Genomic DNA, 26950 nt, shown 5'->3' with positions numbered 1-26950 from the left:
TTTATTTGTCCGACCAGGTTCTCAGCATTACCTGCTCACCCACACCGCTGGGACATGTTCCTGTTTTCAGGCGGGCCGGTTTGGGCTTTGGAGTGGTGTCCCACACCTGATGGAGCTCCAGCATCTCAGTATTTAGCTCTGGCCTGCCACCGGGGGATGGATGAGAAGCACTGCTGCAATGAGACCTACACCGGACATGGGCTTGTGCAGCTGTGGGACGTATGTGAACTGGACACCAGCAGCAGGTACGGCTGAATAGAGCAGGTCTGGGTTTTGAATACTTTATTTGCTTTCATACGTGCAGCCTAACCTAAAAGAAGGCATCTATATTTGGAATCTGTTGTTTTCCCCTCTTTTGTATTTTTTTATCACATATCTTATTCTGTGTCTTTTGTCTCTGCAGACCAGAGTCCACACCAGCCTTGTCTTACGGCTTGGCTCAAGACAAAGGCTTCATCTGGCAGCTGAAGTGGTGTCCTGCAGGAGGCTGGGAGCCTCCAAACACTAACAGAAAGGTGAGATCTTCCCAACAACATGAGTACTTTGAAAAACTGTAATATCCTTTCTGATCAAAAGCTGACACTGAATTAGATTTGGATGCTGAAAACTTAATGCTCGTCTAGGGTGGGATCACTCATGGCATTGTATTCAGTTACATAAGAAACAGGTAGCTATATCTTTTATATCAGAGAGTGTCTCGAGAGGGAGCTTTGACACTCCATGCATGTATGTTACTCAGATGTTCTAGTCTACGCATTTCTGGTTGTTACACAAATGAAAGGCGCTTGAATTTCCTGCACAGAATCCCTGGTGATAACATTCAAACCTTCTCTCCCAAAGGCTCCTCTCCTGCCCAGATTGGGACTTCTGGCTATTGCATCCTCCACCAGCGTGGTCACCATTTACAGTCTGCCCCATCCTGAAGCACTGCTCTCCAACAGGAAGTCAGCTGACTCTGGTAAGTCCTAAATCAGCTGCGTAAATACCTGAATCACATTTGTATAGTCTGAAATAGACAAATGTGGTCAGCAGAGGGCAGTGTTGTCTTTCTGAAAGCTGTGGATGCTCATCCTGCTGTAGTCTGTGAGGTTACAGGACTGCAGTGAAGCAGGTTTTCACATCATGGCAGCGTTGTAAAACTTAACAGCTGGATTATAGATTTGTTCACATCCCCCTGAAGCCCACACCACAAAGATCTGCTGCGGTGTTTCACACCTCTATGCTCTTTACACACCAGAGTAAAGAGAGAAACATGAAATGAAACGGAGGAGGAAATAAGAAAAGATCCACTCTTCATGTGTTCATGCGTCTGTTCATAGATAAATCCTTCCATCTTCTGTAAGAAGAGTTTCACTGTTAGTGTTTTCCTTACATTAACACACAGGGGGCAGGCAACAGACACCACAGTCTTTCTGAAGCATCACACATCACTGGGAGTAATTTGGTATAACGTGGATCCATTTGGTGACTCAGGCTCTTCAAAGCTGTTAGGTTACTGTTCCCAAAATCCTCTGATCTCTACTCAGCCAAGATACTCCTTCACACGCCAAAACTGACATGCACAGATTCCTGTACATGCTAACATAGCCCTAAAACATGAAATTTCTTTGAGATCAGTGGATCAAAAACATGAATAGTGTTCAGGGAGATTCTTTTTACTTTCTTTGCATCAACAAATGATTTTTTCTTTTTTTTTCAGACTTTATTTACTGCTTTTCACAATTAAAACAGACATATACAACATACAGAAAACAAAAACAATACAAAACAATACCTGGAACATCTCCCATCCCCTTAAGCTTAAAAACGGCCCAACCTAGACAGAGGTATTTAGACCATCATTATGTTTGCTTACATATAGTAAATTGTGCACAGCCACATCTGTAAAAACAAAAAGCAGTTACAAGTAAATGAGCTTGGTGTACAATTATACATTCATTGTAAAGGGGGGCCTTCAACATAATCTAGAATAGTGTTTCCATACCATAGCTTGGGGATCCACAGAATAATTTAAAAATGATTGTAAAAGTATACTTTATCATTGAAAAAGCATATTGACAAACTGGGATCTCTTGCACCAATATAATCAGCTTTTGCCCAACACACTCGTTTTGTCCCATGGGATCATCTCTTATGTGATTGTGACATGTCTATCACTTCAAAGTGCGCAACAACAGAAAAAAAACCTCTTAACTGCAAAACACTTTGGTGCACCGAGCAGGGGTGGAAAAAAAGAAAGAAAAGAAGGTACATACAGCATGTGGTTTTTTTCATCCAAAAAGGACAGTTTATTGACTTTTGCCAACCGGGAGGTCACTTCAGCTGCATTACCACCAAGCAGTCTGGTTCGGTTCAGTGCGGTTTGGCATGGTTTGGTACAGTTAAGCCTGATCCCGTTTGTGTTTCCACAGCAAACTGTGCCCTCTCGTGGTAGGGGGCGTGTAAAGCCGGATGCTGAAAGCCGCATCTGTTAAACAATAGTGTGACGCCGTAGCAACACGACACAGTTTACCCCACTAAAACTAAAACAGTAAACAAAGAGCACAGATAAAAGACATCCAGCAATTCGTCCTCTTTGATACAAAGAGCAATCAAGCTTTGTTTCAGAGAAGTCTGTGTGCCTCCAGGAGAAATGCAGCAGCTGCTGCACGGTAAGTGATGATTCTTTTGACCAATCAACGGTCTGCAGTGTTGTTGCTCTACCCCAGCGGATTGGTTTAGTCTGGCACCCATACAAAAGGGTCCCAAAAAAGTGGGACAGCTCGTCTCGGTTATTTGGGGATCTGTCCCGGGATTAGTCAGTGGAAACACCACAAAATGCGCGCGTAACCAAACCGGTCTGCTTGGTGGAAACGCAGCTTTAGGCACACGTTTTGGCTCCCGAGAGGTCACCTTAGCGTGCATCTTTGCTCCCAAGAGGGCACTTCAGTGCACGTTTTGGTTTCAAAGAGGGCACTAAGGCCCCATTCACACGACGGTTCATCTGAAAATCTTAAAACGCAGTGAAAAAAATCTGTATGCTGTAGTAAGCCAGGCCTGTAGTTGGTGCTATAACGGTCTTGTCCAGAAGTACCGAAGTAGAGTTGGGCCGATCATCTGGTGTATTGGTGAATAATAAGTGCAAAAGTGGAGCAACAGATGCACATTTTGTTCAGTCAGCAGATTGAGCAGATTGAGCAGCACAAGCACAACACGGTAGTTCATTACGATCGTAACAACCGTACTGTTGTCCTGTTGTGTGTGCTTGTGTGAAGCAGAGTGTGACATCAGCGTTTCCACTGAAAACGCCAGCTTACTGTTAACACGACAACGGTGTCGGTGGCGTTTCAGAAAAATCCCACCATTTGCCGTTTGTCAAAAGTTTGTCTTTCAGGTCGGCTTAAATGCCATTTCCATAAACACAAGGGTGAAACGCAACAAAACTTTTGCGTTTTACTCTGAAACAGTTGTCGTGTGAAGGACCCCTTCAGCCCATGTTTTTCAATGATTGGACCATGAGGGGGCTGACCACCCTCCCTGTCCACCCTCTGTACACAGCACAGCCTCAGAGTCAACATTTTCTCAAAGTTTACAAAATTAATTACTTAAAAATAATAAATGTAGCCTAATTCTATCTTTCGAAAATGCTACATAGTACATTGTTAAATAGTATTAATATTAAGCTAATTATTGTTACAATGATGAGGGGGTCCTTGGGTCCCATGGTCTAAAAAAGTTTGAGAGCCCCTGATCTATAAAAAGACTCCAGGTCGAAGTTTATTTGTCTTGTAACTGAGCTAAAGGTAAAAAGGAGAGCACCTCCTTCAACCACTGTGAAAATGATGAGGATTTATTTGACTTCCAGATAAAAAATGAATTTTTCTGTCTAAGTTCCTCTTTTAATACACAACTTTTCAGCCTGTCAGAGTGTATTTTATCTGTCAGACAGCTCTTATCAGTCATGTCAGACACAGACATCATTAACGAGTCCAGCTCTCATATTCAATAACCACAGAGACCCTCAGTCTCCTTGTCTGCCTCTGAATGTTCAGATCCCCAGGCTCTATCAGACTGTTTAATGCAGCTTTAACTACGGCCACAGTTAATCACTGCTCTGAAAGACTCCATAACACACACATGCACACACAGCCTGCTCTCCAGGAGTGTGAGTTCACACTGGCATTATAGATGCTGCAGCCTGTGGTGGAGTCTATTCAGATCAGTGCATCAGCCGCCTCCAGGGCTCTGCTGATAGAAAACTGTATGAATGAGATTAATGGGCAGCTTATCTGCCACATCCATCATATGCACAAACCTGTGTATGTCTGCATGTGTAAGTGTGTGTGAATGTGTGTGTGTTTGTCTGCGTCTACACAGCACTACAGGCTTATCTGATTAAACACCATATCGGAGTGATGTTGCAGCATTTGAAGACAGCACATGACTGAAAAAAATACATACTCATACACTTTACACGCTATACATCACAGCAGATACAACCTCCTTTTACACCCCGTCACTGGATGCTGTGACAGGTGTGTGTGTGTGTGTGTTTGCAGTGTGATAATGAGGTTTGAGGGTGAAGGTTGCAGCGATGCTTCCTTTGCATTTCTTATCGCTGCCTCTGGATTCTCTGAATTTGCAGATTTTTTTCCTTGTTGCATGATTCATGGTGACATTATTCCAGCTAGAGAGTCTGCGCAGAAGGAAACTGCTCGTGGAGCCACAGTATTGGCTTCTGCCCACCTTTAATGTACCAATAAAATATCAAAGATCTCTCAAATACGTACAGTCAGCAGCACGATGGCTTTTCAGTGTCGTTTAGAGCGGAAAGTTATGAAAAGTTCAGTGACTTTATGTTCATTTCTGTCTGATTTCCTCCGAGCGCCACAAGAGGCAGGTTTTCAAAAGCCTCATTTCCACAAAGCGGTCCGGTACGGATCAATACAGTTTGGTACAGTCAACTGTGCCCTTCTTAGTTCACAGAGTGTGAGCCAGATGTCGATAGCCACCTCAGCTACATAATAGTGTGATGGTATAGCAGTGTCGCGCCCAGCTAATAAATCCAACAAAGAAGAAAAACTCGACACAGTAAACAAAGAGCATCAATGGGAGACATCCAGCAATCTATCAGAAGATCGACTAGAGATTGAAACATGGTCTAACACTGTCCCACAGGAAGTGACGATTCTTTCGACCAATCAATGGGCTGTAGTGTTTCTACTGCCACCTTCTGGGGTCAGGTTGGTATGTCTGGCACCCCAACTGAAGGGAACCCAAAAGTGGGACGGTACGGGTCGGTAATTTGAAGACCTGTCCTGGCTTTGGTCAAAGGAAATGCCACAAAATGCAGGCCATACCGTGACAAACTAAGCTGAATCACCTGGTGAAAACAGGTCTCAAGAGACCACAGGCTGGAAGGACGCAGCATGGTGACATATTAAATAGGTATTAAATATATTATTATAATATTTGGTCACAGAGGGAAACTTAAATGGCGCAACCTTTGGGCAGGAGCCAGTTGGTAAAAAGTCTGAAATCAATACAGTTTAACTTTGCAGAAGCTTTTGTCCTAAGTGATGACATCACCAAACCTAATGGCACTACAGGGGGCATCACACCTTCAACATTGAGCAGTTGGAGGGTATGGTACCTTGCTCTAGGGCACTTTGACAGTGCTCAGGAAATTGTGCCAACACCTTTTCAGCTATCAGTTTAATTCCCAATCTTGATCTTTGTTGGGACTTGTACCAGCAACCTTCTAGTTACAAACCCAAGTTCCTATGGACTGAGCTACTACCAATATTAGTTATTGATGGATATCAGCATAATTGGGACTCTTTGCTAGCATAAATAACACTCAGAGAGGCAGAGAGATGGAGGCAATTGGGGGAGAGCTAGTTATCATCATTTCAGGAAGGTTCAGGGAGAATTCAAAATCAAACAAAGTGAAGCAGTAGACTTTATAGAGTACCGCAAAATATATAGCAGGAAACAAAACATTGCAATGTCCTTTTTTCTCAATATTGTGAAGCCCTAGTACCATACGCTACGGTACGATACGATATGATATGATACGATATGATATGACACGACATGATATACTTTATGGTCCCCTTAGGGAATTTTGTTTTGGACTCGCCTAATAGGCAGTGATGGTTATGCTGCTAAAAATGCACAAATCTGTTGGCTGTGGCTCACTTGTCACTGAGAAGTGTAGCATTATCATTGCCTTGTTTTCCTGACAACTTGTCTTTTCAGTACTTTAAATACATTATGTGATACTTATATACAGAATCACACACTATTGCGAGACAATAATCAACTACTACTAGGGATGGGTACCTTTCACATTTGAAACGAGAGGGACCGATGGCCAGGTACCTGGCATCGGTACCGGTACTCACTGGTTCCAATTTTCAGTACTTTTTTTGTCTTTGTGTGGTAAAAAATACCAATTTGTTAAATACAAAAATATTGTTTTTTCAATTTAACATATTTATTCTTTCTCTCTTCCATATTTATATAACATTGCAATGCTGTGTCCATGTCCAGCAGGGAAAATTGCCTACTCTTCCACTTCCTTACAGGATGCATTTAGGTGCCTAAACATGGTACCTTTTGGTTTTATGTGAATCGGTACCCGGTTCTTTTGACAGAATTTTGTTGGTCAGTGCCCATCTGCAACTGCTACAAAATTTCTTGTTATTAAATGATCCCAAAAAAGCCTTTAGGATCAAAATACTATGACAGGGATACATGGTATTATTAGCCTACAATAGTTGATGTCTTGCAGGGTTAAAAATAAAGAAAAAAACAGTGTGTTTCCCTTTAATGGAGGCTTCTATCTTTTACCGCCATGTCTCGGCAAGAGCATCGAATGGAACTAGTAACATACATGTTTTAGGATGGGGAACCATTCTAATCTTGCACCTCTGGCACCATTTGTCCTCAGAGGCTACTGTAGCTACCTTAAGTAGGAGTGAGTCTGGGAGCATTTCCATCTATAATCTTCCTGCTAAATATTTCTTTTTCTTAAAACTTTACCTTCAAGAAAAAATACAAAAAAATAAACTGGCCTCTTCCCAAGTTTGATTCTTCTCCCAGTCTTAACCAGAGCTTCACTGAATAGCATGAAATTCAATTCTTCTCCATTAACTTCCCCAAACGAGTATTTAAGTTTCATCAAACACCATCACCAGCTTCATTATTCATCTAATTGTATTTCTCACACCAGAAGAAGCTGGAATAAGAAAAAGTACAATAGTTTTCACTTTGATTTAAGGGCATCATTAAAAAGAAGCTGCTGCACAGTCATTCGTGTGTAAATATAGAAATAAAGTGGAGCATATTAGGTGGCAACAGGCTCCACTGTACTACACTTGGCTCGGTTTTACAATTAAGACAAATTTCCACCGCATATTGGACATAAAACGTGTATAAAACCTGACATTTCCATTCTTTTTTCCGTTTTCCCCAGTGCTTCATGGCCCATGCTTTCCATTTTATTTTGCAGCTATGGGTCATTGAGTCCAGCTCTGAAGAGCTACTCCATCAGCCCCCTGCTCCCAACCATAGGTTGGACTTATTGGATAGAAAGGTTGCAGAGCGCTCACATTTGAAGACGCCGTCGTAGAAACACACACTGAGATTCACTCTCACGGCTACAGAGGACTAATAATTGAGATTCTGAACAGGGACAGAGGAAAACTGAGGTCTTCGGTCTGAGTGCGATCCAAGCACGAATAAAATAAACCTTTAAAATTTACTCCGAAGACAGAATCCACACTCAGACTCAGACTGAAGACAAGACTTTTCAGTTTTACTCATTACCTGTGATAAAATATTGATATTTCAACTCTGAATATTGACATTTTTGTTAAAATAAAAATTCATATTTTAGGTAAGTTGGAAGTACAGTAGGTCTCCCACACCTCCATTGCAGTAGATGGCGCTGAAGAGCTACTCTGCTTTATGTTGCCCATATAAACTGTATAATAAATATAATCTCAAAGTATATTCAACATATTTTATTTCTTAACTTGATGATGTGGGTTATTAAGCAGCGAACATCAATATATTCTTTCTATTCTTGGCTTATTTAGTTTAAAATAATAGTAAGTTTAGTTTTCTTGTGTAGTAGACCAATAAAACAAAAATCATAGTCATGTTTTGAGCAATATATGACTTTTTTATGAGTAACATTGGTTACACCAAGTGACATTTATCAGTTTCACCAATTGACCACGTCTTTCTCCCAATATTGTTTTAGGGCTTTAATTAGATTAATTAATTACACTGCAATTTAACATGTTGTAAAAAGTCAATGCACTGTGAACTCACTGGCTGTCAGCCAAAGCTGATATGAGATCAAAATGCAATTAATTCGATTAATTAATTACAAATCATGTAATTAATTAGACAATTTTTTTCAATCATCGACAGCACTAATTTTTTTGCAACAGTTTACTGTCACAGCGGTTTAAGTGACAAATTTGACACACTTCATGTTTTCAAGTCAAATGTATTTATGAAACACTGAATTTCACTTTCAATATTTCAAAAACAACAAGATAAAAAAAAATGTTTTAACAGTATAATATATCGCAATTAGGGATGCACAATAGATCGGTATCAGTATTGGTATCGACACATATTAACTCATTGGCTGCCAGCCATTTTCAAAGCATATTAAATGATCTTTCAATAACCAAATAATATTGTTTTCTATGACTATGTTAACACCAAAACTACCTAATAAGAGTGGATCTTCTTCTTTTATGTCTCTTCCTGTTCCCCATCCTTTGATCCTAGGGGTATCCAGGGTCGTCTTTTCTCACGATCGCAACGCTCTTTCTCTCTGAACTACCTCAACACATCATCCGCTTTGAGATTATTTTTTTTTCACCAATATCAATGTTGGTAACTATCAGTAAATATCGGTAATTATCGGCTATGGGCCATGACAGCAATATTAATATTGGTATTAGTATCAGCCAAAATGTTTAAATCAATGCATCCCTAATTTTAAGGATAGACGTTACAGTAGAGACAGTCCCCTATTGTATGTAAGCAGATCATTTTGAGTATCTACACCCAGCGATCCCCCATTAATGCAGCAGCATTTAAACTTTTGGGGGGTTTTAGTTTGGTTACTTTAGGAATGCACAATATATTAGTATCAATATTGGTATTGGCCAGAGTTGGTCTTTTTTTTTAACATATTAGTATCGGCTGGTGTGTAAAAGTGGGCCGATAATTACTCATTTCCTGAACAATCCATTTTCAGAGCATCTTGAACAATCTTTCTGGACCCAGATGATGTTGTCATCAGATCATCTTGGGTGCTCCACCCTTTGATCCTCTCCGCCGCTCTTTCTCTGAACTACCTCCACACATCTTCTGTGTCGAGATTGTTTTTTGTTTTTTTTTACCAATATTGCTATTGGTAAATGTCGGTTATCAGCCGTAACAGCAACATTAATATCGGATATTAGTATCAGCAGAAATTTATATTACAATATTGTAATATTGTGGTATTATCGTATAATACTCAACCCTAACACTTTCTCAACCCAAAATTAGCCAAACTTCACCCCTGGGGCATTCATCCTCTTTCAGACCGAGCCACTGAGCTGCAGTCCATAGTAAAGGTGAGATGGACTTTTCTAAAGGACGTGGTAAAAACTGTATTTTAAATGGACTCTTAGGAGTTGTAGAAAGGCCAGAGACAGTGGGAGCACCTTTAATCAGGTGAAAAATGACCAGTGAACTGCTTTATAGCCTCTCACTATTTCCACTCTGACATGATGAGCTCTAATTGAATCCAGATTAGCTATCTTACATGAGCATGGATGGGAATTATTCCCCAGTATCAGCTGCAAGGGTTAGAGGTGAAATAGGCTTGAACAGGGTTAAACAGGGTGTGTGTGTGGGGGTGTGTGTGTGTGTGTGTCTCTCTCTCCTTCAGCCTTGCTGCTGTTTTGCGACAGATAATTATAAATGGCCTTTGTCCGTCTATTCTCCAGAATGAATGAGGGAGTGAATGAGAAGAGGAGGCTGTTAAAGCTGCAGAATCAGAGGGCAGGAGAGAGGAGGAGGCGTGTGAAAAGAGAAGGGGGGAGAAAAAAGACAAAAGCGAGAATGTGAGATGGCGTAGTGAACGCACATAATTTACAGCTCCGTTCTCCATCAGACAAGGATCTATAATTGAAATGACAAAGAAGATGCATCACCGAGCCAGTTGTTAGTGTTGGAAGCGATGAATTTTGGGTCCAGTGGCTGACACCTCTTCTATCCACTCTCTGTCAGTCATCGGAAACGTTAGCGGGAGAGGGCGGGGAGGGTGATGGAGAGGAGGGGTTCATAGGAAGTTAAAACACACAAACCTTGTGTGTGAAGCTAATTAGCATCATCACTTACAAGACACCAGACTGTGAGTCACAAGAAGACTCTTCTCATGGTAGTTTACACACAGCCTGGTGCTACATCTGTTTGTGATCTTTTAAAGAGAGGTATTTCTGCCTTCTCATATTCTAAACATGGGGATAAAATAACAATGCTGGATGTTCATACTTAACGCGTGTAGATTTTCAAACAGCTTCATATTCATGTTTGGTAGAAATCCCTGAATCTGTCGGTGGGCCTGTTTTAAAGAAACTAGCACAAGATCCTCACAAGACTTGCTGAAATGTTGAGGTCATCATATGAGCTGTATTAACTAGTTTATGACACATTGAAGGAGTAAGCCTCAAACTCTAAGGACCACCAATAGCTCTGCCCCTGACAGGCCTTCAGAGGGCTGGCCAATCAGAAGAAAGGGGGTTTGTGGCACAGTCAGCCTTAAAGAGAGCTCAAACAAAGGATTTCAGACGGGGGCTGAGTTTTCTAAATCTTGGTTTCCACCAAGTGGTTCAGTTCTATTTGTCTAGGTACGGCCTACATTTTGTGGTGTTTCCACTGACTAATCCCAGGACAGGTCTCCAAATTACCAAACCGTACTGTAGGGGTGGGAGAAGAAATCATTATACGATCTATCTGTATTTTTAGTTTGGTTGTATCAAAATGGGGATTATTTATCAAAAAGTCATTTTTGGGATTCAAATTCTTTATTTCAATTTTTGTTCATTCATTCATTCATTTTCCGAACCACTTATCAGTCGTGGGTGGCTGGAGCCTATCCCAGCTGTCATAGGGTGAGAGGCAGGGTACACCCTGGACTGGTCACCAGTCAATCACAGGGCTGACACAGAGACAGACAACCTTTCACGCACGCACTACACTTACAGACAATTTAGAGTGACCAATTAACCTGCCAGGCATGTTTTTGGACTGTGGGAGGGAACCCACGCATGCATGGGGCAAACATGCAAACTCCACACAGAAAGGCCCACTGGCCAAGTTAGGAATCGAACCAATGACCTTCTTGCTGTGAGGCTGCAGCGCTAACTGTTGCACCACTGTGCAGCCCTCAGTCTTTGTTTATAAACTGGATTGGAAAGATGTTACCACTTTCCTCCAGCAGAGGGTGAAATGTTTCTCTCTGACTCATGTGATGTGCATCTATGGGAAAATATGGCTCCTGATGTAGTCTGTAGACATTATCATCATCATTTAACTTTTTCACATGGTCTGGTGTTAAAAAAGCAAACTAAAAATCGCAAAAATTGTAAATATCAAAGAATTACAATTTAAATCGAATCAGCACCCCAAAAATCGCAATAGAATGGAATCGCAAGATAACCCCAGGTGTCAGACATACCAATCTGATTCCAGAAGGTGGAGCTACAATGCTGCAGTCTGTTGATTGGTCAAAAGGATTGTCACTTACCGTACGACAGCCACAGCCTCCTCAGAAACAAAGTTTAAAGACATGGCAGTCACAAAGAAGATGAATTGCTGGATGTCTGCTCTTTGTTTATTGTGTTGGGTTTTTCTTTTTCGTTGGATTTATTAGCAGGGTACACTGTGTTGCACAGCTATGGTGTCACGCTATTACGTAACTGACCCGGCTATCTCCGTCCAGCTTACACACCGCCCACCACTGGGGGCCTCGTTGGCTGTGGAAACACAAACAGGATCAGACTTTGCCTGATCCAAACTGTGAACCAAACTGTGCTGATCCAAACTGGGCTGCTTGGTGGAAACGGGGCTTAAAACAACAGTTTGAGGAAAAAGGGGAAAAGCATAATACCCCTTCTTTAATTTGTATTATTCTGCAGAATGAACTGTCCTGTGCAAGGCAATGAAAAATTATTGATTTGGCAGAATTATGAAAAAAAAACAGCTACCGTTCCTTTATATGTCTTCTGCAAATCTGCATCAAGACTTTAGGCCTGTTAATTGCAAGAAAATTTGTCAATATTTGGATGACTGGAGATAAGGTGGTGTCTGATTAAACTGGGGTATAACATCTTTGCCTGAGCAATGTAAAGTGGTGGTGCGAGCTAATGTTAGCCCTACTTAGCACCCCAGTTTGAAATAACTTACCTGTACACTCTGTGATCCCGCCTTAAGCTGGTTGTAAACAGGGTTCAAGTAGAGTTAGAGTAAAGCTTTGGTGTAACTTATACTTTCTGTGAAACTGAGTCTTCTGTCAACAAAGATCACTTGGGAGGAATAAAGGAAAATGCAATATGTAATAACATAATTATTCATCAAAGCAAACAAGGTGTCAGCCCTCTTTACATTTGATCTCAGCTTCAGGAAGCCATGTTTATATAAGATAACATAAGATGAAGTACTCCCACCGACAACTAGACTGGGGTTACCCAGGGTCTGGAGATGGTCTGGAAGTGATTTAGTACAGATCAGGTTTATGTCAAAGTACGAGTGTGTGTTTTTCTGAAGCTGAGGCCAGTTGATGGAAGGTGTGGTCTGGAGAGGAGGACAGTGTATTGATCTGAAGTCTCACTGATCTAAACTGGGGGGAGAAAGAAAACTAATGATGGGGAACAGTCTGACACCTTTTTTTTTAGTTATTGGATTTTACATTTATTAAAGCCAACAGTGATTGTCAGGGCAGGCTCTGCAGAATGACTTTTAAAGTGGTGCTTAACGTCCAGTCATTTTTAACTCCAGCAGTGCAGGAGCTACGGAGAAAGTCCGTCACATCAGTCAGTCTGTTTGGTCAGCAGGTGCAGTAGTACGGTGGAGTGTTCACTTAAGTGAAAATACAGGTCAGCATGTCCGGTACCAGCAAAGAAGATATCAGATATCATGATATCATGAAGATATCATGAGTGCAACCACATACTCAGCTCTGCTGCTCATCCCACATCATCATCATCATCATCATCATCATCATCACCTTTATTGGCAGACTCAAAGAGTCAATTTAAAATAAACATACAGTAATTAAAAAAAAATAAAGAGCATTCCGTCAGACACATCAAACTTAGAGAAGACAACTGTACCAGTGTTACCACAAGGATGACTGGTATCGCACAGAACTGTGTCATAATGATGGAATTTTTGTGAGTCCTTTGAATGGCAGATAAATTTGTGCATTAAGTTTCTCATGAGAGCATTACAAAACAACTCTCTTGCACTGGTCCATCAAAGTTTTTAAACAGTACTCTCATACAATCATTATATGCAATTTTGAGTTTTTGTAAGCTTGCCTTTTTAAACCTAAGCCCCAGGGGGGCAGTATAAAGAGGAGTACAATATGCTCTGAAGAGATTGTTCTTAACATTATCCGTACACAAAGACAATTTACTGGCCAGCACATTGGTCTGAGCATATAACATAGAACTTTGGCTGTACAGGTCATCTTCATCATGTATTTGATCGGTAATGATGTGGCCTAGATACTTTATTTGGGTGCTGACACTCACCACCTGTCCTGACAGATAAAAATCAGGGAAGTTTAGGTCTTTGTCCCCTCTTGTTCTGCAGATCAGAACAGTGCTCTTTGAGGACAATGCTTTCACCTTTAATACTAATATCAAAATGTCAACTCTTTGTATCATTATTTTTGTGAAAAAAATTCACATCTTTGCCAAGTTTGGAGTCAAATATAACTTCCGCACCTCCACTGCAGTAGATGGCGCCAAAGAGCTACTCCATTCTGTATTGCCCATAGACTATTTAATAAATGTCATATCAGTAAGGGATGCACCAATCCAACTTTTCATGTCCCAATACCGATACTGATACTTGGGCTTTGAGTAACTACCAATACCAATACGGATTCGATATCAGTGTTTTGTATAAACTGCATGCCCTACTGTGGGAAAAGACAAAAAATGTTTACATATGGAATTACTGAGGTTGACAATCGTTCAAACTGAAAAAGTTTAAATGTTTAACAGCAGCTTGGTTAAAACAGGGCTTCAGAACTTACAGAAATGACTATTCAATCGTACATTTCTATACCCTGTAGAGTAAATCATAGTTTAATGTCAAGTTCTGTGCATCTCTAATCAGAGTATATAAAATATGTTTTTATTATATTCCCAAACTCGATGATATGGATTTTGATGCTTCAGACATCATTGTTTTTCTCCATTTTTGGGTCAGCTGGTTGTTTTAAGTTTAACTTTTTTAGTGCAGTAGAATAATTAAGTCATAACCGCAGTACATTTTTACACAATATCAGGTTTTTTATGTGTAACATTGGTGAAACCATGAGACATTTATCAGTTACACCAATGTCTTTGCAACATCATTTTGATGTCACAGTGGTTTAAGTGACAAATTTGACACACTTTATGTGTCCAAAATAAGTGTATGTATGAAACCCTGTATATCACTTTCAGGATTTCAAAAACAATACGAAAGAAATGTTGTTTTCCATCAAATATTTTTGACTTAATTTGCCTTTTAAAATTTGAGTAATATCGTATGATTTATAAAAACATCTCTATTTTTTTCTTAGATTACTGTGTAGAATATTGCAATTCATCACAATATTGTGATATATCGCGATACTAATTATTATCCAAGTTTCTTGATGCCTATCATATCGTGAGGTTTATTATTTATTTATTCATTTATTTTTTGCACATATAAGAAATGAAACACAAAATGAATCATACTTAACGATTAAGTAAAAGAACAAAACAAAACTGAACAAAGCAACAAACTAACATCAGGAAATGTGCAGGAGGGGCCAATAAAACCAGTAGGGGCTTGTTGAGTGGTCCTCCTAAAACCCTCCAAGAATGAAATATACCAATACATTTACACAAAAAATGAACATATTTAGGGAATTCAAACAAATAAAATACAGTTAAACAGGGGAACAATCAATATAGTATTAGCAAAAGAGGTATAGGAGGATGAAAAAAATAGGAAAAGGAGAAAAAGATTATGCATTGTTACATCAAAGATAAAATCCACCTAACACAAATGTCCTTTTTTTTTTTCCAAGTTTAGAAAACTACGCCTTAATGTGACCAAAATATTTGAGGTATCTGTTGACTTTTGTAAAGTTCCTACAATTAAAGTGATTTCTTATTCCTATTATAGGAAACGTCAACAAACAGCTTCCAATATACAAGGTAAGATCCTCTTTAAATGAGCTTTTTCTGTCTTTTTAAACTAGTTAACTTTGTCACACACTGTCTAGCAGAACATGTAAATATAAAGTGTTTGACTATAGATTTTACTGGTGATATTTTAACCCCCTGTTATTTTATACAGGCAGAAGGGGTGTTAACACTGAAGCTGGGCTCCTTCAGAGCTCCTCACCACGAGAAGAGCGGTCAGGTCCTGTCTATGGATTGGCTGCCTGAGAAACCACACAACATAATGGCTATTGGATTCTATGATGGTATGAATTGATTTCTTGGAGATGCGCATGATTAATAGCTCCATTTAAAGAAAGAAAAGCAAACGCTCGGTCTGAACTGCCTCAGGTTTTATCTACACGAGTCTTAACTCTGAATCAGTGTTCCTTCTTCAGTGTTTCTTCTCTTCGTCTATTTCTCTGGTGATGTGTTCTTGCTGTCTCTCCCTTCAGGCGTCGTAGGTCTGTGGGACTTGTCTTCTAGGACCGGGTTGTTGCGAGTGCGAGAGTCTGATACATCGCTCAGTTTGCTTCCCTATCGATGTTTCCAGGCTCATGACCACGCTATCCGAGCTCTGGCTTTCTGCTCTGCCAGCAGGTAAACACTCACCACCCAAACTCACCTGTACACAGATGCTAGCACATTGGGTCCCATTAAGTAACAAACTCCAGCTAAACCAAGGTCTCCAACCTGTGGCTCTGGAGCCTCATGCGGCCCTTTGACTCCTTTGCAGTAGCTCCTTGTAAAATATTGTGTAAAATATTATTGAAATAAAGAATTGTCATTTTTCTTACAGAGGGTATTGATGGTTCAAGACACTGACACTAAATAACATCATGCATTGACATAATGTTGATCTAAATATTCATCACATCTGTCAACACAGCTTTTCAGATTTTTTGTTTGAGTTTTTGCATTTTTTTTTTTTCATTTAGAAAACAACAAATTTTTTTAATTTTAGCAAGTTTTTGAAATTTTTGTTGTAGTTTCTTTTTTTTGCAATTTATTTAAACATCTAATTTTTTTTTAATTCATTTTTTTTATTAAACAAGTCTCAAAATTACAACTTTTAATTTTTTTTTGCAAATGTATGAAATTTTAGCAACTTTTTGAAATTTCAAAATTTTAGGGATTGTTGCACATTTTTTAATTTTCTATTTTTAAAAAATGCCCATTTTTGAAAATTTCAAAATTTCTTAAAACATTTGCAACTTGTTGAAATTTCATAAAGATCGGGCTCATAAAGATCGCAAATTTATGAAACTACAAATTTTTCATTTTTTTTAAATATGTGTTAATTTATTAAAAATACAAAAAATGAAGAAATCACATGTACAATGTTATAAACACAAACACTTCTGGTTTAGATGATTTTTTACCAGATTTTAATATCTGTAGAATTTTCACACTTTTTGTCTTTATTGTGAAGACAATGTCGATTTTGTGGCTCTTGAACGACTTTAATCCAGGTGAGCTGAAGCTAAATGGCTCCTATGACTGTTAACGTTGCAGACCCCTGAGCTAAACAAAACCGAGAACACTGTGACACATTTTCTGTCCTAAAATGCTTCAATTTTAAACTCTGTGGTTCCAAAATAAACATTTGTTGTGCTTAAATACATGTTGAAAGTTTATTTGGGAGATGATACTTCTGAAATTGTTAGTTGGGTTTTTTTAGCAACTTTCAGGAAGGAAGAACTTAAATTCAGATTTAGAGCAGAAAACTTCCTGATACAAGCTGAACATCACTGACTCCACACGCTGACCTCCAGTTTTTGATACGTTATAAAAGGTCATCACTCAACTTTTTTTCCTCAGCCCTCAACTCTCTCAAAGGTTTCTCTGCTTCACTGCTCCAGTGATGAATGTGGAGATGAGGAGGAAGATGGAGGGTCATTTACATCCCTCGAGTCTGCGACAAGAGTTCACTGATAGACTCTGCAAGTCAGCACAAGGGCTGGAGTAATATCCCCGGCTAAAATTGGCTTTTTATTCACAGTACGGTGTCAGACACTCGGGGTGTCATCCTCCCTTAAGAGTCTGCTTTTTTCCCTTAAAGTGATCCTGATATGCAGTGATGGAAAAATCTGCACTTTTACTGTAAAGATGCTGACAACCACAGTGAGAAATTGTTCCACCAGTTTCTGACTAACAGATTATTTTCTGCCTCCACAAAACTAGAATTTGATAGCACTGCTAAGATTATAATTCTTAGAGGAGCACTCCTTCAGAAATTTTCTAAATTACACATGAACTTCCTTTACTTTTGTTCATATATTTCTGCAATGTAAACAAACCAGGATTCAAACAGCTCTAAACCTGTTGATCTCTAATCTCTTTATCTCTCAGGTTTTTGTTGGTGACAGCAGGAGAGGACCGTTATTTGAAGACCTGGGATCTGAGAAGGCTCCAGGATCCACTCACCGTCCAGAAACGTCAAGTGACCAATGAAGTCTGCTGGCCGCTGAATACACCCGGCATCATTTGGGCCCAGGATAACGCCTATGCAGCGTGAGACATTCTCTATGACCTGTCTGTCCTTTGTCTTTCTAGTTTGTCTGCTGAAAAGGATTTCTGTGATTAATCTTGTAGTGATGGTGGACACTGGAGCCTAACTGTCGGACAGAAAAGGACAGAAGAGCAGAAGAAAGATAAACAGGAGAGAGATAGAGCACAATCTAAAGGCTAACACAGGGGCTAAACTGTTTGTGCTAATTTTCCAACCCACAGTCAGCAGTTATTCTGCAGTGGTCTGTTCAAACTTGAGAGTCTATCAACAAAATGAAGAGTGAGGTTACGTTAGCTCTGATTGGTAGATGACTGGCAGGACATAACCAGGATTCACTAACGTTACACATTACATGTCTTAGAGCATCTGGCTGTCAATAGCGCTACATATGGACGGCTACTAAACTACTGTACAAACTGACAGTGTTTACTTGTTGTCGCGTTAGCCTACAGATGCGTCAGCGCACCAGGCTGCCGATAGCACTACATATAGCCGGCTACAACAACATTTGCTTGATGTCACGTTTCAAACCGTAGCCCTGCGTAACTGTACTGATAAATACCTGACCTTGGCGCGTTATATCCTGTAAAAAGTTGTCTAGAACAAAGAAAATTTGTTTCAATCCGATCTACATTTAATTTCAAAACAAACACACGCCTCGCTAAAATTAGTTTACGACAGTGTGCAGAGACTCCAGGCCAGTAAACCACATAACTATCATGTCTCTGTAACCTGACCTCTGTGGCCTGATTTTGTTTTTAGTTTTTTTTGTTGTTGTTGTTTGTCTTTTGTGTTACTGGTGTTCTCTCACATGCTTCATGTCATGGAGAGCCCCTGTTTGTAATGTTACGTTTCTGCAAAGTGAACAAAAGCTGACCTTTTTTACCTTATAACATTTTCTCGTATCACAAGCCTGTAATCGTGGATTTGGCTTTGTGTGTGGCACTGAGTGAATTGGCACTGCTGTGTTTTTTCTTTGTGTAATATTTTTTTTATTTTAATTCTTATCTATGCAGGAGTGGTTCACATGGAGTTCATTACATTGACCACACGATGCGCACCTTCTTTGGGGTTCCCAGGACTGGCACTTTGTGGGTGAGTCTCCATCCTTCAGTCATCATCCTCTTAGATTCCTCTGGAGCAAAAGATTGACTACCTTAGTTGTTATTGGAGTCCATGAATTGCGGGCATGATGTTAATCTTGTCAGGGATGAAAATATGCAACGGAAGTTGTGTGTTCTTTGACAGAGTGAAGGGGTTTTTGGCATTTTATTTCTATTTTCAGAGCTCCTGTCAGTCTACAGTTCTACAGTTTTATTTAACAGATACTTCTGTCCAAAGCGATGTACAACAAGAGCAAGAATATAGACAGAAGGAAAAACCTAGTTAATGTGACAAAGTGCTGTAAGGTTTTTGGCTGCAGGTGCTTCCATTAAGTGCAGGATCATTTTATTTTTTTAATAATGTAGAACAATGTAGCCAACTAACCACAATCAATTGCTGCAACATTATACTTAAACCTTCAACAACATTCAGTAATTAGTGCTAAAATTCACCAAGAGCTGAGTCTGAGACCTTCTGACTCATTCTCCCCCTGAGGACAAAGAGGAGAAGGCTCAGATTAAGGGCCTAAGTGTTCCCTGAACAGATGAGTCTTCAGACGTCTCTTAAAGTAGAAAGGGACTCTGTGGATCGTATAGACTTAAGTAATTCATTTCACCATTTGGAAACAACACAGGAGAAGAGTCTGGCTAGTGATTTGGAGCCACACTGGGCTGGGAGCACCAGGCGTCTTTCACAAGCAGAGCGTAGTGGGCAAAAAGGAGTTTAGACCAGGATGAGGGACCCCAGGTAGGCAGGAGCTGTTCTTGTCTGTGTTTTGCAAGCCAGAGGATGAGCTTTGAAATTGATATAGACTTAAGTTGGGTTACCTGATAGAAAATTAAGAAAATTAAGTTACTCTGATAGTTTCACAGTTGGGTCCTGGATTTTTCTTTTGTCGTAAGCAATGATGGATTGTATGATTCCTCACATTATCTTTGTAACTGTTAGTCATTTTATGATGATTTGTGCAGCAGGACCCAAAGTGCAGACCGGAAGACAAAGGAAGTTTTAAACAGGTTTATTAGGATGGATAGGTGCTGGGGGGAAAAGGGGATATCCAAAGTCCAGGGTGAGGGAGAGAATGCTGGGTGGTGGGCTGGTGTGAGGCGAGGAGGGAGGCACTGAAAAAAAGTGAGAAGACAAAGGTCAGTCTCCAAAAATCCACACACATAAAAAAGTTCAGCTACTTGCTAAATTGTTCCTGATAGTAGGCCGTACTACCGCTCGTGAAGGAGACAATACTCTGGCGCTGAGGCTGGAGTCTGCAGCAGTCTTGTAGCTCCCTTGATTGCAGAGTGGAAGCAGGTGAGAACAATCAGCCTCAGCGCTCTGGAGGGAAGGGAGCTTCCTCTGGGGAAAGGTGAAGTGCAAAACAAAACACAGCCCACACAGGAAACCCAAAATAAAAGCGTGTAGGGTGCAGCTCACCACACATTTTGCACTTTTCACGCACAGCTGCATCTTTGAGTAAACATAACTGAGTATGTGTTTACAAAGCTCCTAAAAAAACTGATCAGCAGAGAAAAAACTTCCTACTGATTGGTCATTGTTTGTGTCTTTGCAGTCTTTATCCTTCTCTGATTGGTTGAACGCTGTGGTGACAGCAGACAGCCTCGGTGAGGTGATAATCTCATTGATACCATGCGCATTCATCAGTCTACCATACCTCAAACGCACGAAAGATCGACGATTCGTAAGTTAGATGTTACACCGTTTAGTTTTACTTTCTTTTAATGTTTCTCTTCACGGTAACTCTTCTAAAACCCACATTTTATAATCCAAACAATGAATAAGCTAGTTGTGTCCTTATGTTTCTGCAGCCCGTCTACCTCACGACTATGGTGCCTCATGATGCGACTAAAGAAGGAAATCAAGTGATGGGAGGAGAGGAGGAAGAGGAGGAGGGAGACTCTGCCGAAGAGCAGGAAGGAGAAGAGACAGAAGGTCAGAACGGATCTGAAGGTGGAAACGAGAACAGTAATGAAAACAGAGGAGGTGGAAGAAGAGCGGGGAGGACAAAGAACCCCTTACTGCGCCTCCGTAAATACAGACAAGCTGCAAAGCGATACTTCCTCCATCACGCAGACAACAATATGGTGGGTAGATCCAAAAGATACAGAGCTTTAATCTAAAATTAATCAAAGTCGTTAAAGGCAGAAAATTAATGGCTGTGGTTAAGAAACCAGGGGAGAATGAGGGATAAGAGCACAGCATCAATACTTTATGAGAGTCAGTGTCTTGTTTATGTTTTTACTTACTTTGCCCGTGTGTTTTTGATAGAGGAATTTAAAACAGTAATAAAAAATGTCTCCCTGAGAAAACTAGAATAAGCCAAAAGTTTGTTGTAGTTAATTATAGCGGAAATCTCAATTTTTGGCTGTAGTTTTAGTAAAAGTAATAAAGCAGACGATTCATAATTAATTAAAATGATGGATATTATCTAACAGAATGATAAAATTCAACCTTTTTTGGCTCACTAGGAAGTAATGGATCGTCCAACAGGAGTTAATATATCTTTCCAAATCAGCCATTTAATTTCTGGTATTAAATTCTAATAAATTCTCTTAAACGAGTTAATTCTTCAATTGGAAAAACGGATTTGAGAAGGATAGTCTCATAGGAATAATACAAAAGGAGATTTCAAAGAAATTGTCATTTAACATTGGAACACTGAACGCTCGTTATTTTCTTCGATTGCAGCTGACGTTTTCAGGATCTGACAAGCGAGCGATTTGGAAACGTATGATTGACACGGAGCAGAAGGGGAAGCTGAACATGGATGAGATGTCACTGGCAGCACTACACAAGGTATTCATACACACACACACATACTAAGGATGGATCGGTTCATGAAAAAAGTTAGTGATGCACGATATATTGGTATCAATATCTGTATCAGCCGATGTGTAAAAATGGGCTGATATTTACTCATTAGCTGCCGGCCTAAGAACAGTGGACGCTCCTCTTTTATGTCTCTTTTATGATTTTGATCCAAAAAACAGACAAAACATACTTTTTACCAATGTTGATATCAGTAAATATGGGTTATCAGATATAACAGCAATATTAATATCGGGATCGGCCAAAATTGTCATATCGGTGCATCCATAGACTGTAGAGTGGACAGCGTGGCTCCACCATTTCTTATTGTACAGTTTAAAGGCCAAATTTCCCCCGTCACAGGCACAGACATTGGCAGAAGTTGTGCAGCCAGAGTCTGTAGAGACTGTGAGGGGTTCTGGGAGAATCCGAATGGAGCTAGGTGACAAAAACATTATATATTTTTCTCTCTCTCGAGTGTCATCACTTCTTGATTCTACCTCCAGACATATTTTACTTTCCCGCCAAAAAATGCACAAGATCGTCAGCTGTCAATCATCGTTGAACGTGACAGAAAGCCTCGTTTTTAACCTCTTATAACTAATAAAAACAAAACATTTCAGAAAAAAAGAGGACTTGAATACAAGAGAGCCTAATGGGATCTTCAAATCACCACAACGATCGGACATGAGAAACATTTCTACGAGGAGTATTAAGTTTTTAAAGTTTGACCACAGCCCATCTGGAATGACTGGGGAGATAGATTTTTTTTACCTATACTGCAGCCAGCCACCAGGACAAAGTCAATTTTTTCAACATCTATGGGTGCATCCCAAAAAGAATCTCAACAGTTCGGTTTTCCTCACTCGTGCGCGTCGTTCAGTTTGTGTTTTTCTTTTTTCTTCATTTTACTCCTTAGTTTGAAGTGAGTATGTAGCTCCTATCATACGCATGCTCAAGTCAAGGTGAAGGAGTACAGGAGGGCAGTTTGTTGGGAGGTGTGTGTGTTATTTACATGGCATGCAGAGAGGATAGAGTTAGAGGGTGTACCTGTGGCATTTTGTCATTCTGCTGTCTGGGAGCACTTTGGATTCAGTGTGAGCTCTGATGAAGGTGGTAAGAAAGTGGAGGATAAAACCACGACTGAGTGTTTTTAACTTAGAGACTTTGTTGCTACATTTAATAACTTTTTAGACCCCTCTGGAGAGTTTTTTTCAAGACGGCAATTCTTCAAGCGTGTTTCAATCTCCTTGATGGGCAGTGTGTGTGAGCCCCTCCCCTATCCAAAAACACAGACAGACAGTCCTCACTCACAGCAGATGAAATCATACAAGTGTGTGTCTCATTATGATCACTTCTGCTGGTCTCCAGCCCAGATAAAGGAGGAGGGTTGATATTTAGACATAAAATAACAAGGATGGACAGAAGAAAGATAATTTATAGTTCTAAACATATTTATGATGTTGTGTTTCACCTGCTTTCTGTCTCTCCCATGTTATTTCTCTCTCCTAAAGAGTCCATGACAATTACATGCAAATTGATTATTCTGCAAATCAGACAGCAGCGTCATTTAGTGACTTTTGGTGACTTCTGGGACAACCAATAGTGACTTTCCTTACTGAGGAGTTGGCATGTTGAAACTAGCAATGTTTCACTCAGCTTTAATGATGTTTGAAATGAGAAACAGACTCATTCTTTCAGGGTTTTCATAACTATACATGAGGTAATTGATTAAAGTAATCTGTTAATGGTGGATTATTAGGGTGTATGATAATCTGGCGTGTTAAAAACAACAACGATGTACGCAGAACCGAAAACCGTGATAAGAACCGAAACGTGGATTTTGTGAACCATTCCATCCCTAACACACACACTCCTGCAGCTGCTTAACATGTTTTGGGAGGGGAGAAAAAGATAAACACAACGATGGAAACAGAGGTGAGCGATGGCAGGAGAGCGTCCTCCTCTTCCCTCTTCTTTCTCCTCCTCTGACGGGCAGCTATAAAGACGGGCTGAATGTAATGATGTGTAAAATGAGAAAAATGTCACCCTCGGTCGAAGGAGGGAGGGGGGAGATGGAAAGCAGCCATTTGAGGATTTGATGTGTTTAATTTTAAGAGAGGCTGAGTGGGAGCTGCGACGTTGCCCTCTGGGATGAGATGATGGACGGGCACTTCACGAGACTGCTCAAAAACAAAGCGCCATCAGCTTTTTGACTGTTTTTTCTTGAGGGGGATAAATGGATTAGACGAGGGGAAGAGAGTGACTCGAGAAGAGGAAGAAAAAATAAAAGGAGTCGCAGGCTGAGAGGATTTATAGTGATGAAGGGGGAGATAAATGAGTGGTGGTAAAGATGGAAGGGAGGGGCAGTAATATTGACTCAGTGAGAGCTACGGCTGAGTCATTCACAGCGGAGGGGGGAGTGGACAAATAACTATGTGTATGAAAGTATTCTGAAGTGATAGTGACACTAGATCAAGTTAAATTAAAGGTAGTTATGAAGATAAATACTTTTAAAACTGTCCTGCTAGGTTTACATGAAATATGGAGTCCCTCAGGGATCAATACTCGATCCTCTGGAGTAAATCCTGGGTCTGTTTTTTAAAATGTGATTCCACCTCCTCATAGTTAAAGATTTTTATGCAGAAGGTGTTTATAGAGATAAAGTTTGTAGGGATGTTAAATTGACCCAACATTTAAACAAGTTGTCAAACACTTTTTCACTCATCCAACGACGTATCTTCCTCCCTTCAGGTACGTTTCAGCCCAAACCTGCTCAGCCACACCTGGGTTGCCTCTGGGGGGCAGGCTGGGCTGGTCAGACTGATCTGTCTGCAGAGTTTGACCTGCCCTGTAACAGAGAAGATAATGAAGAAGAGTAAATCCAAGTTCAGCACTCGGCCATCTGCTGGAGACCAGAACGAGGCCGTCCAGTCTGTGGGAGAGGAGCTTTAGCAAGAGACGGAGTCAGTGTGGAGAGTAGGTAGGACTGCAAAAACACAACGCTCTAAAGAAATATTTTAAGGATTCTTAAAAGACGGCAGTATTTAAGTAGTTTTTGTTAGAAAATGTGTATTTATCACCAGGTCGAAGGCTGGAACTGATACTTAACACATCATCCACCAATATATCAGACTGTCCCAAAAAGATGAAGACATCCATGAATCTCCTGTAGCCTGAAAGTCCTCAAAGTGTAGGAGGAAAAACATCATTTATTCAAGAAATCACCCAAAACTGAACGACACTTCACTTCCTGTTTTTTCTATCATCAAAATTACTCATGATGAATGTTTAATTTTTGCATCCAAGAAGTTTGAGCAACTAGCAGTGAAGTGCCTTATTTAGAATGTGTCACATTGTCCGTTTTTAAGTTTGCTGATTCAGTGCGGTTTTAAGTTCCTTTAGTGTCGAAAAATTCTGACCTTTTTTAGAGACATAGACAGAATTCAGACTTCTTTTTTTTCTTTCTATGAATTCTGAAATATACGACAGACAAATCCCCTGAAAAGCTTTCAACTTGAGCTGCCTAGGTTGACAGTCCTCATTATGATTTCTATCATTTTAAATTACATTCTAAAGAAAAACAAGTCCCAATATTTGGTTTGAGCTCACTATTTCTGAAATATAAATCAGAATTTTCATAAAAGGGTAATACCAGAAAGAAAACAAAATTTTCGATCGTCTTCCACCCGTTTTGTATAATTTGGACTACAAGCTGCAAATGACAAACATGGCACCAGTCAAAGGTCATAAACAAAAGCATCAGGTTGTTTGCTTGTTTGTGATTGAGCTACACTCAGGAGAAGTTATCGATACCTGAAGCTTTGTTAGCCTATGTTAGGTCATGATGACTAAAAAGAGTTAACTTATTTACTTGCTGTGGTTAAAGTTGTTCGAAGTATTGAAGACGAGTACTTCAAAGTGTTTCAGTTCACTCTGACGTCATCAGTGGGTGTGGCTACAGGGGCAATAGGCTTTAACCATAAAAAATTATTCAGAGTACCAGAAATCACCTTTTTGTCAGAACTGAAGTGACTTAAAACCTTGTTGCTTTATTTACTTTTTAAAAACATTTTTTATTTATTAAGCGATCAGGAAGATCTATCAGTGTAGATGTCTGGCTTGGCAATGTTGCCAATCAGAAACAAGTTTTCTCATTCTCCCCATGTTCTCTCCATGTTTTCTTGTATTGTTTTAACAGAATCTCAGAGGTAACTCAAATTCTCCAAACTTGCTCTTAATGTCTCGAGCATTGGCAGCGAGCTGGACACATTGGGGTGTATCTTTGAGATCAACTCAGCTGCTGAACTTTTGTCATTTTTCCTTCTATCGTGTCAGAAACAGCTCAGGATTCAACTGAGAGGGAATACTTGAATTTTTTATTGTAAATGATGAATGTAAGATTAATTAATGAGAGATTTTAAGGCTTATTTTAGTGTAACATTCATCATCAGCTGAGTCTACTTCTGGTTATTCTCATTATTCAAAAGTTTGTTTTATTTTTGATACTTAATTTTCAGCAACGGCTGAAATTTTGTCCGGAAAAATATTTTTACAGGGTTATGTGAAATGTGTTTCTCTTTTAAGTTATTTTAGGGGTTTGTAAATATGTTTTGTTTTTTTTTAACGTACAAATCTCATTGCAGTTTCACTTTGAGTAACCATCACTGTGTTAACATCATTCATTAATCTAAGTCATATAAACATCACATTGTACAGCACACGCTCTTTGTTGTTTAGCTTTTTTGCTATTTTTGTAATGTAAATGTCATAAAGGTTTTGTAATAAAGATTAATTTGAATGAGTATGAAGTAAGTATTATGATGCCAAGATTCAAAGGCGAACCCTGAAGCAAGTGTTGGACCAGATCCATATGACCCATTAAAGAGTCTTTATCCCCCATAATGTCCTCCCATGTGCCATAGACCTTTTGATCTCTGGGGTCAGAAATGACCTTTGTCATTTGTTATTTTAAGCATATAGTATAACTTGTTATCAATTCTGTTGCCCCTCTAGTTTTATT

General features: G+C 39.8%; 1 protein-coding gene across 3 annotated transcripts in view; it reads left to right on the top strand.

The window, feature by feature from the left end:
* The window catches only part of gtf3c2 (general transcription factor IIIC, polypeptide 2, beta), a 32199-nt gene extending 5249 nt beyond the window's left edge, over positions 1–26950 (top strand). For 2 of the 3 annotated variants that reach the window (XM_074685815.1, XM_074685814.1), the window contains exons 9-20: positions 18–245; positions 404–515; positions 841–958; positions 15454–15485; positions 15628–15757; positions 15947–16091; positions 17844–18005; positions 19020–19098; positions 20672–20800; positions 20928–21203; positions 21808–21915; positions 24682–26950. In XM_074685815.1, coding sequence (XP_074541916.1) covers positions 18–245; positions 404–515; positions 841–958; positions 15454–15485; positions 15628–15757; positions 15947–16091; positions 17844–18005; positions 19020–19098; positions 20672–20800; positions 20928–21203; positions 21808–21915; positions 24682–24882 — 1720 coding nt within the window. In that variant the 3' untranslated portion in view covers positions 24883–26950. The remainder of the gene's footprint in view (positions 1–17; positions 246–403; positions 516–840; positions 959–15453; positions 15486–15627; positions 15758–15946; positions 16092–17843; positions 18006–19019; positions 19099–20671; positions 20801–20927; positions 21204–21807; positions 21916–24681) is intronic. The other variant, XM_074685816.1, reaches the window with a different exon arrangement.

This window comes from Halichoeres trimaculatus, unplaced genomic scaffold (genome assembly GCF_033239565.1).
Source record: "Halichoeres trimaculatus isolate MK-OKI-2021-1 unplaced genomic scaffold, fHalTri1.1 fHalTri1_scaffold_13, whole genome shotgun sequence".
Taxonomy (NCBI): Eukaryota; Metazoa; Chordata; class Actinopteri; order Labriformes; family Labridae; genus Halichoeres; species Halichoeres trimaculatus.
The sequence above is the reverse complement of the archived record's forward strand: the minus strand, read 5'-3'. Positions and strand labels throughout refer to the sequence as shown.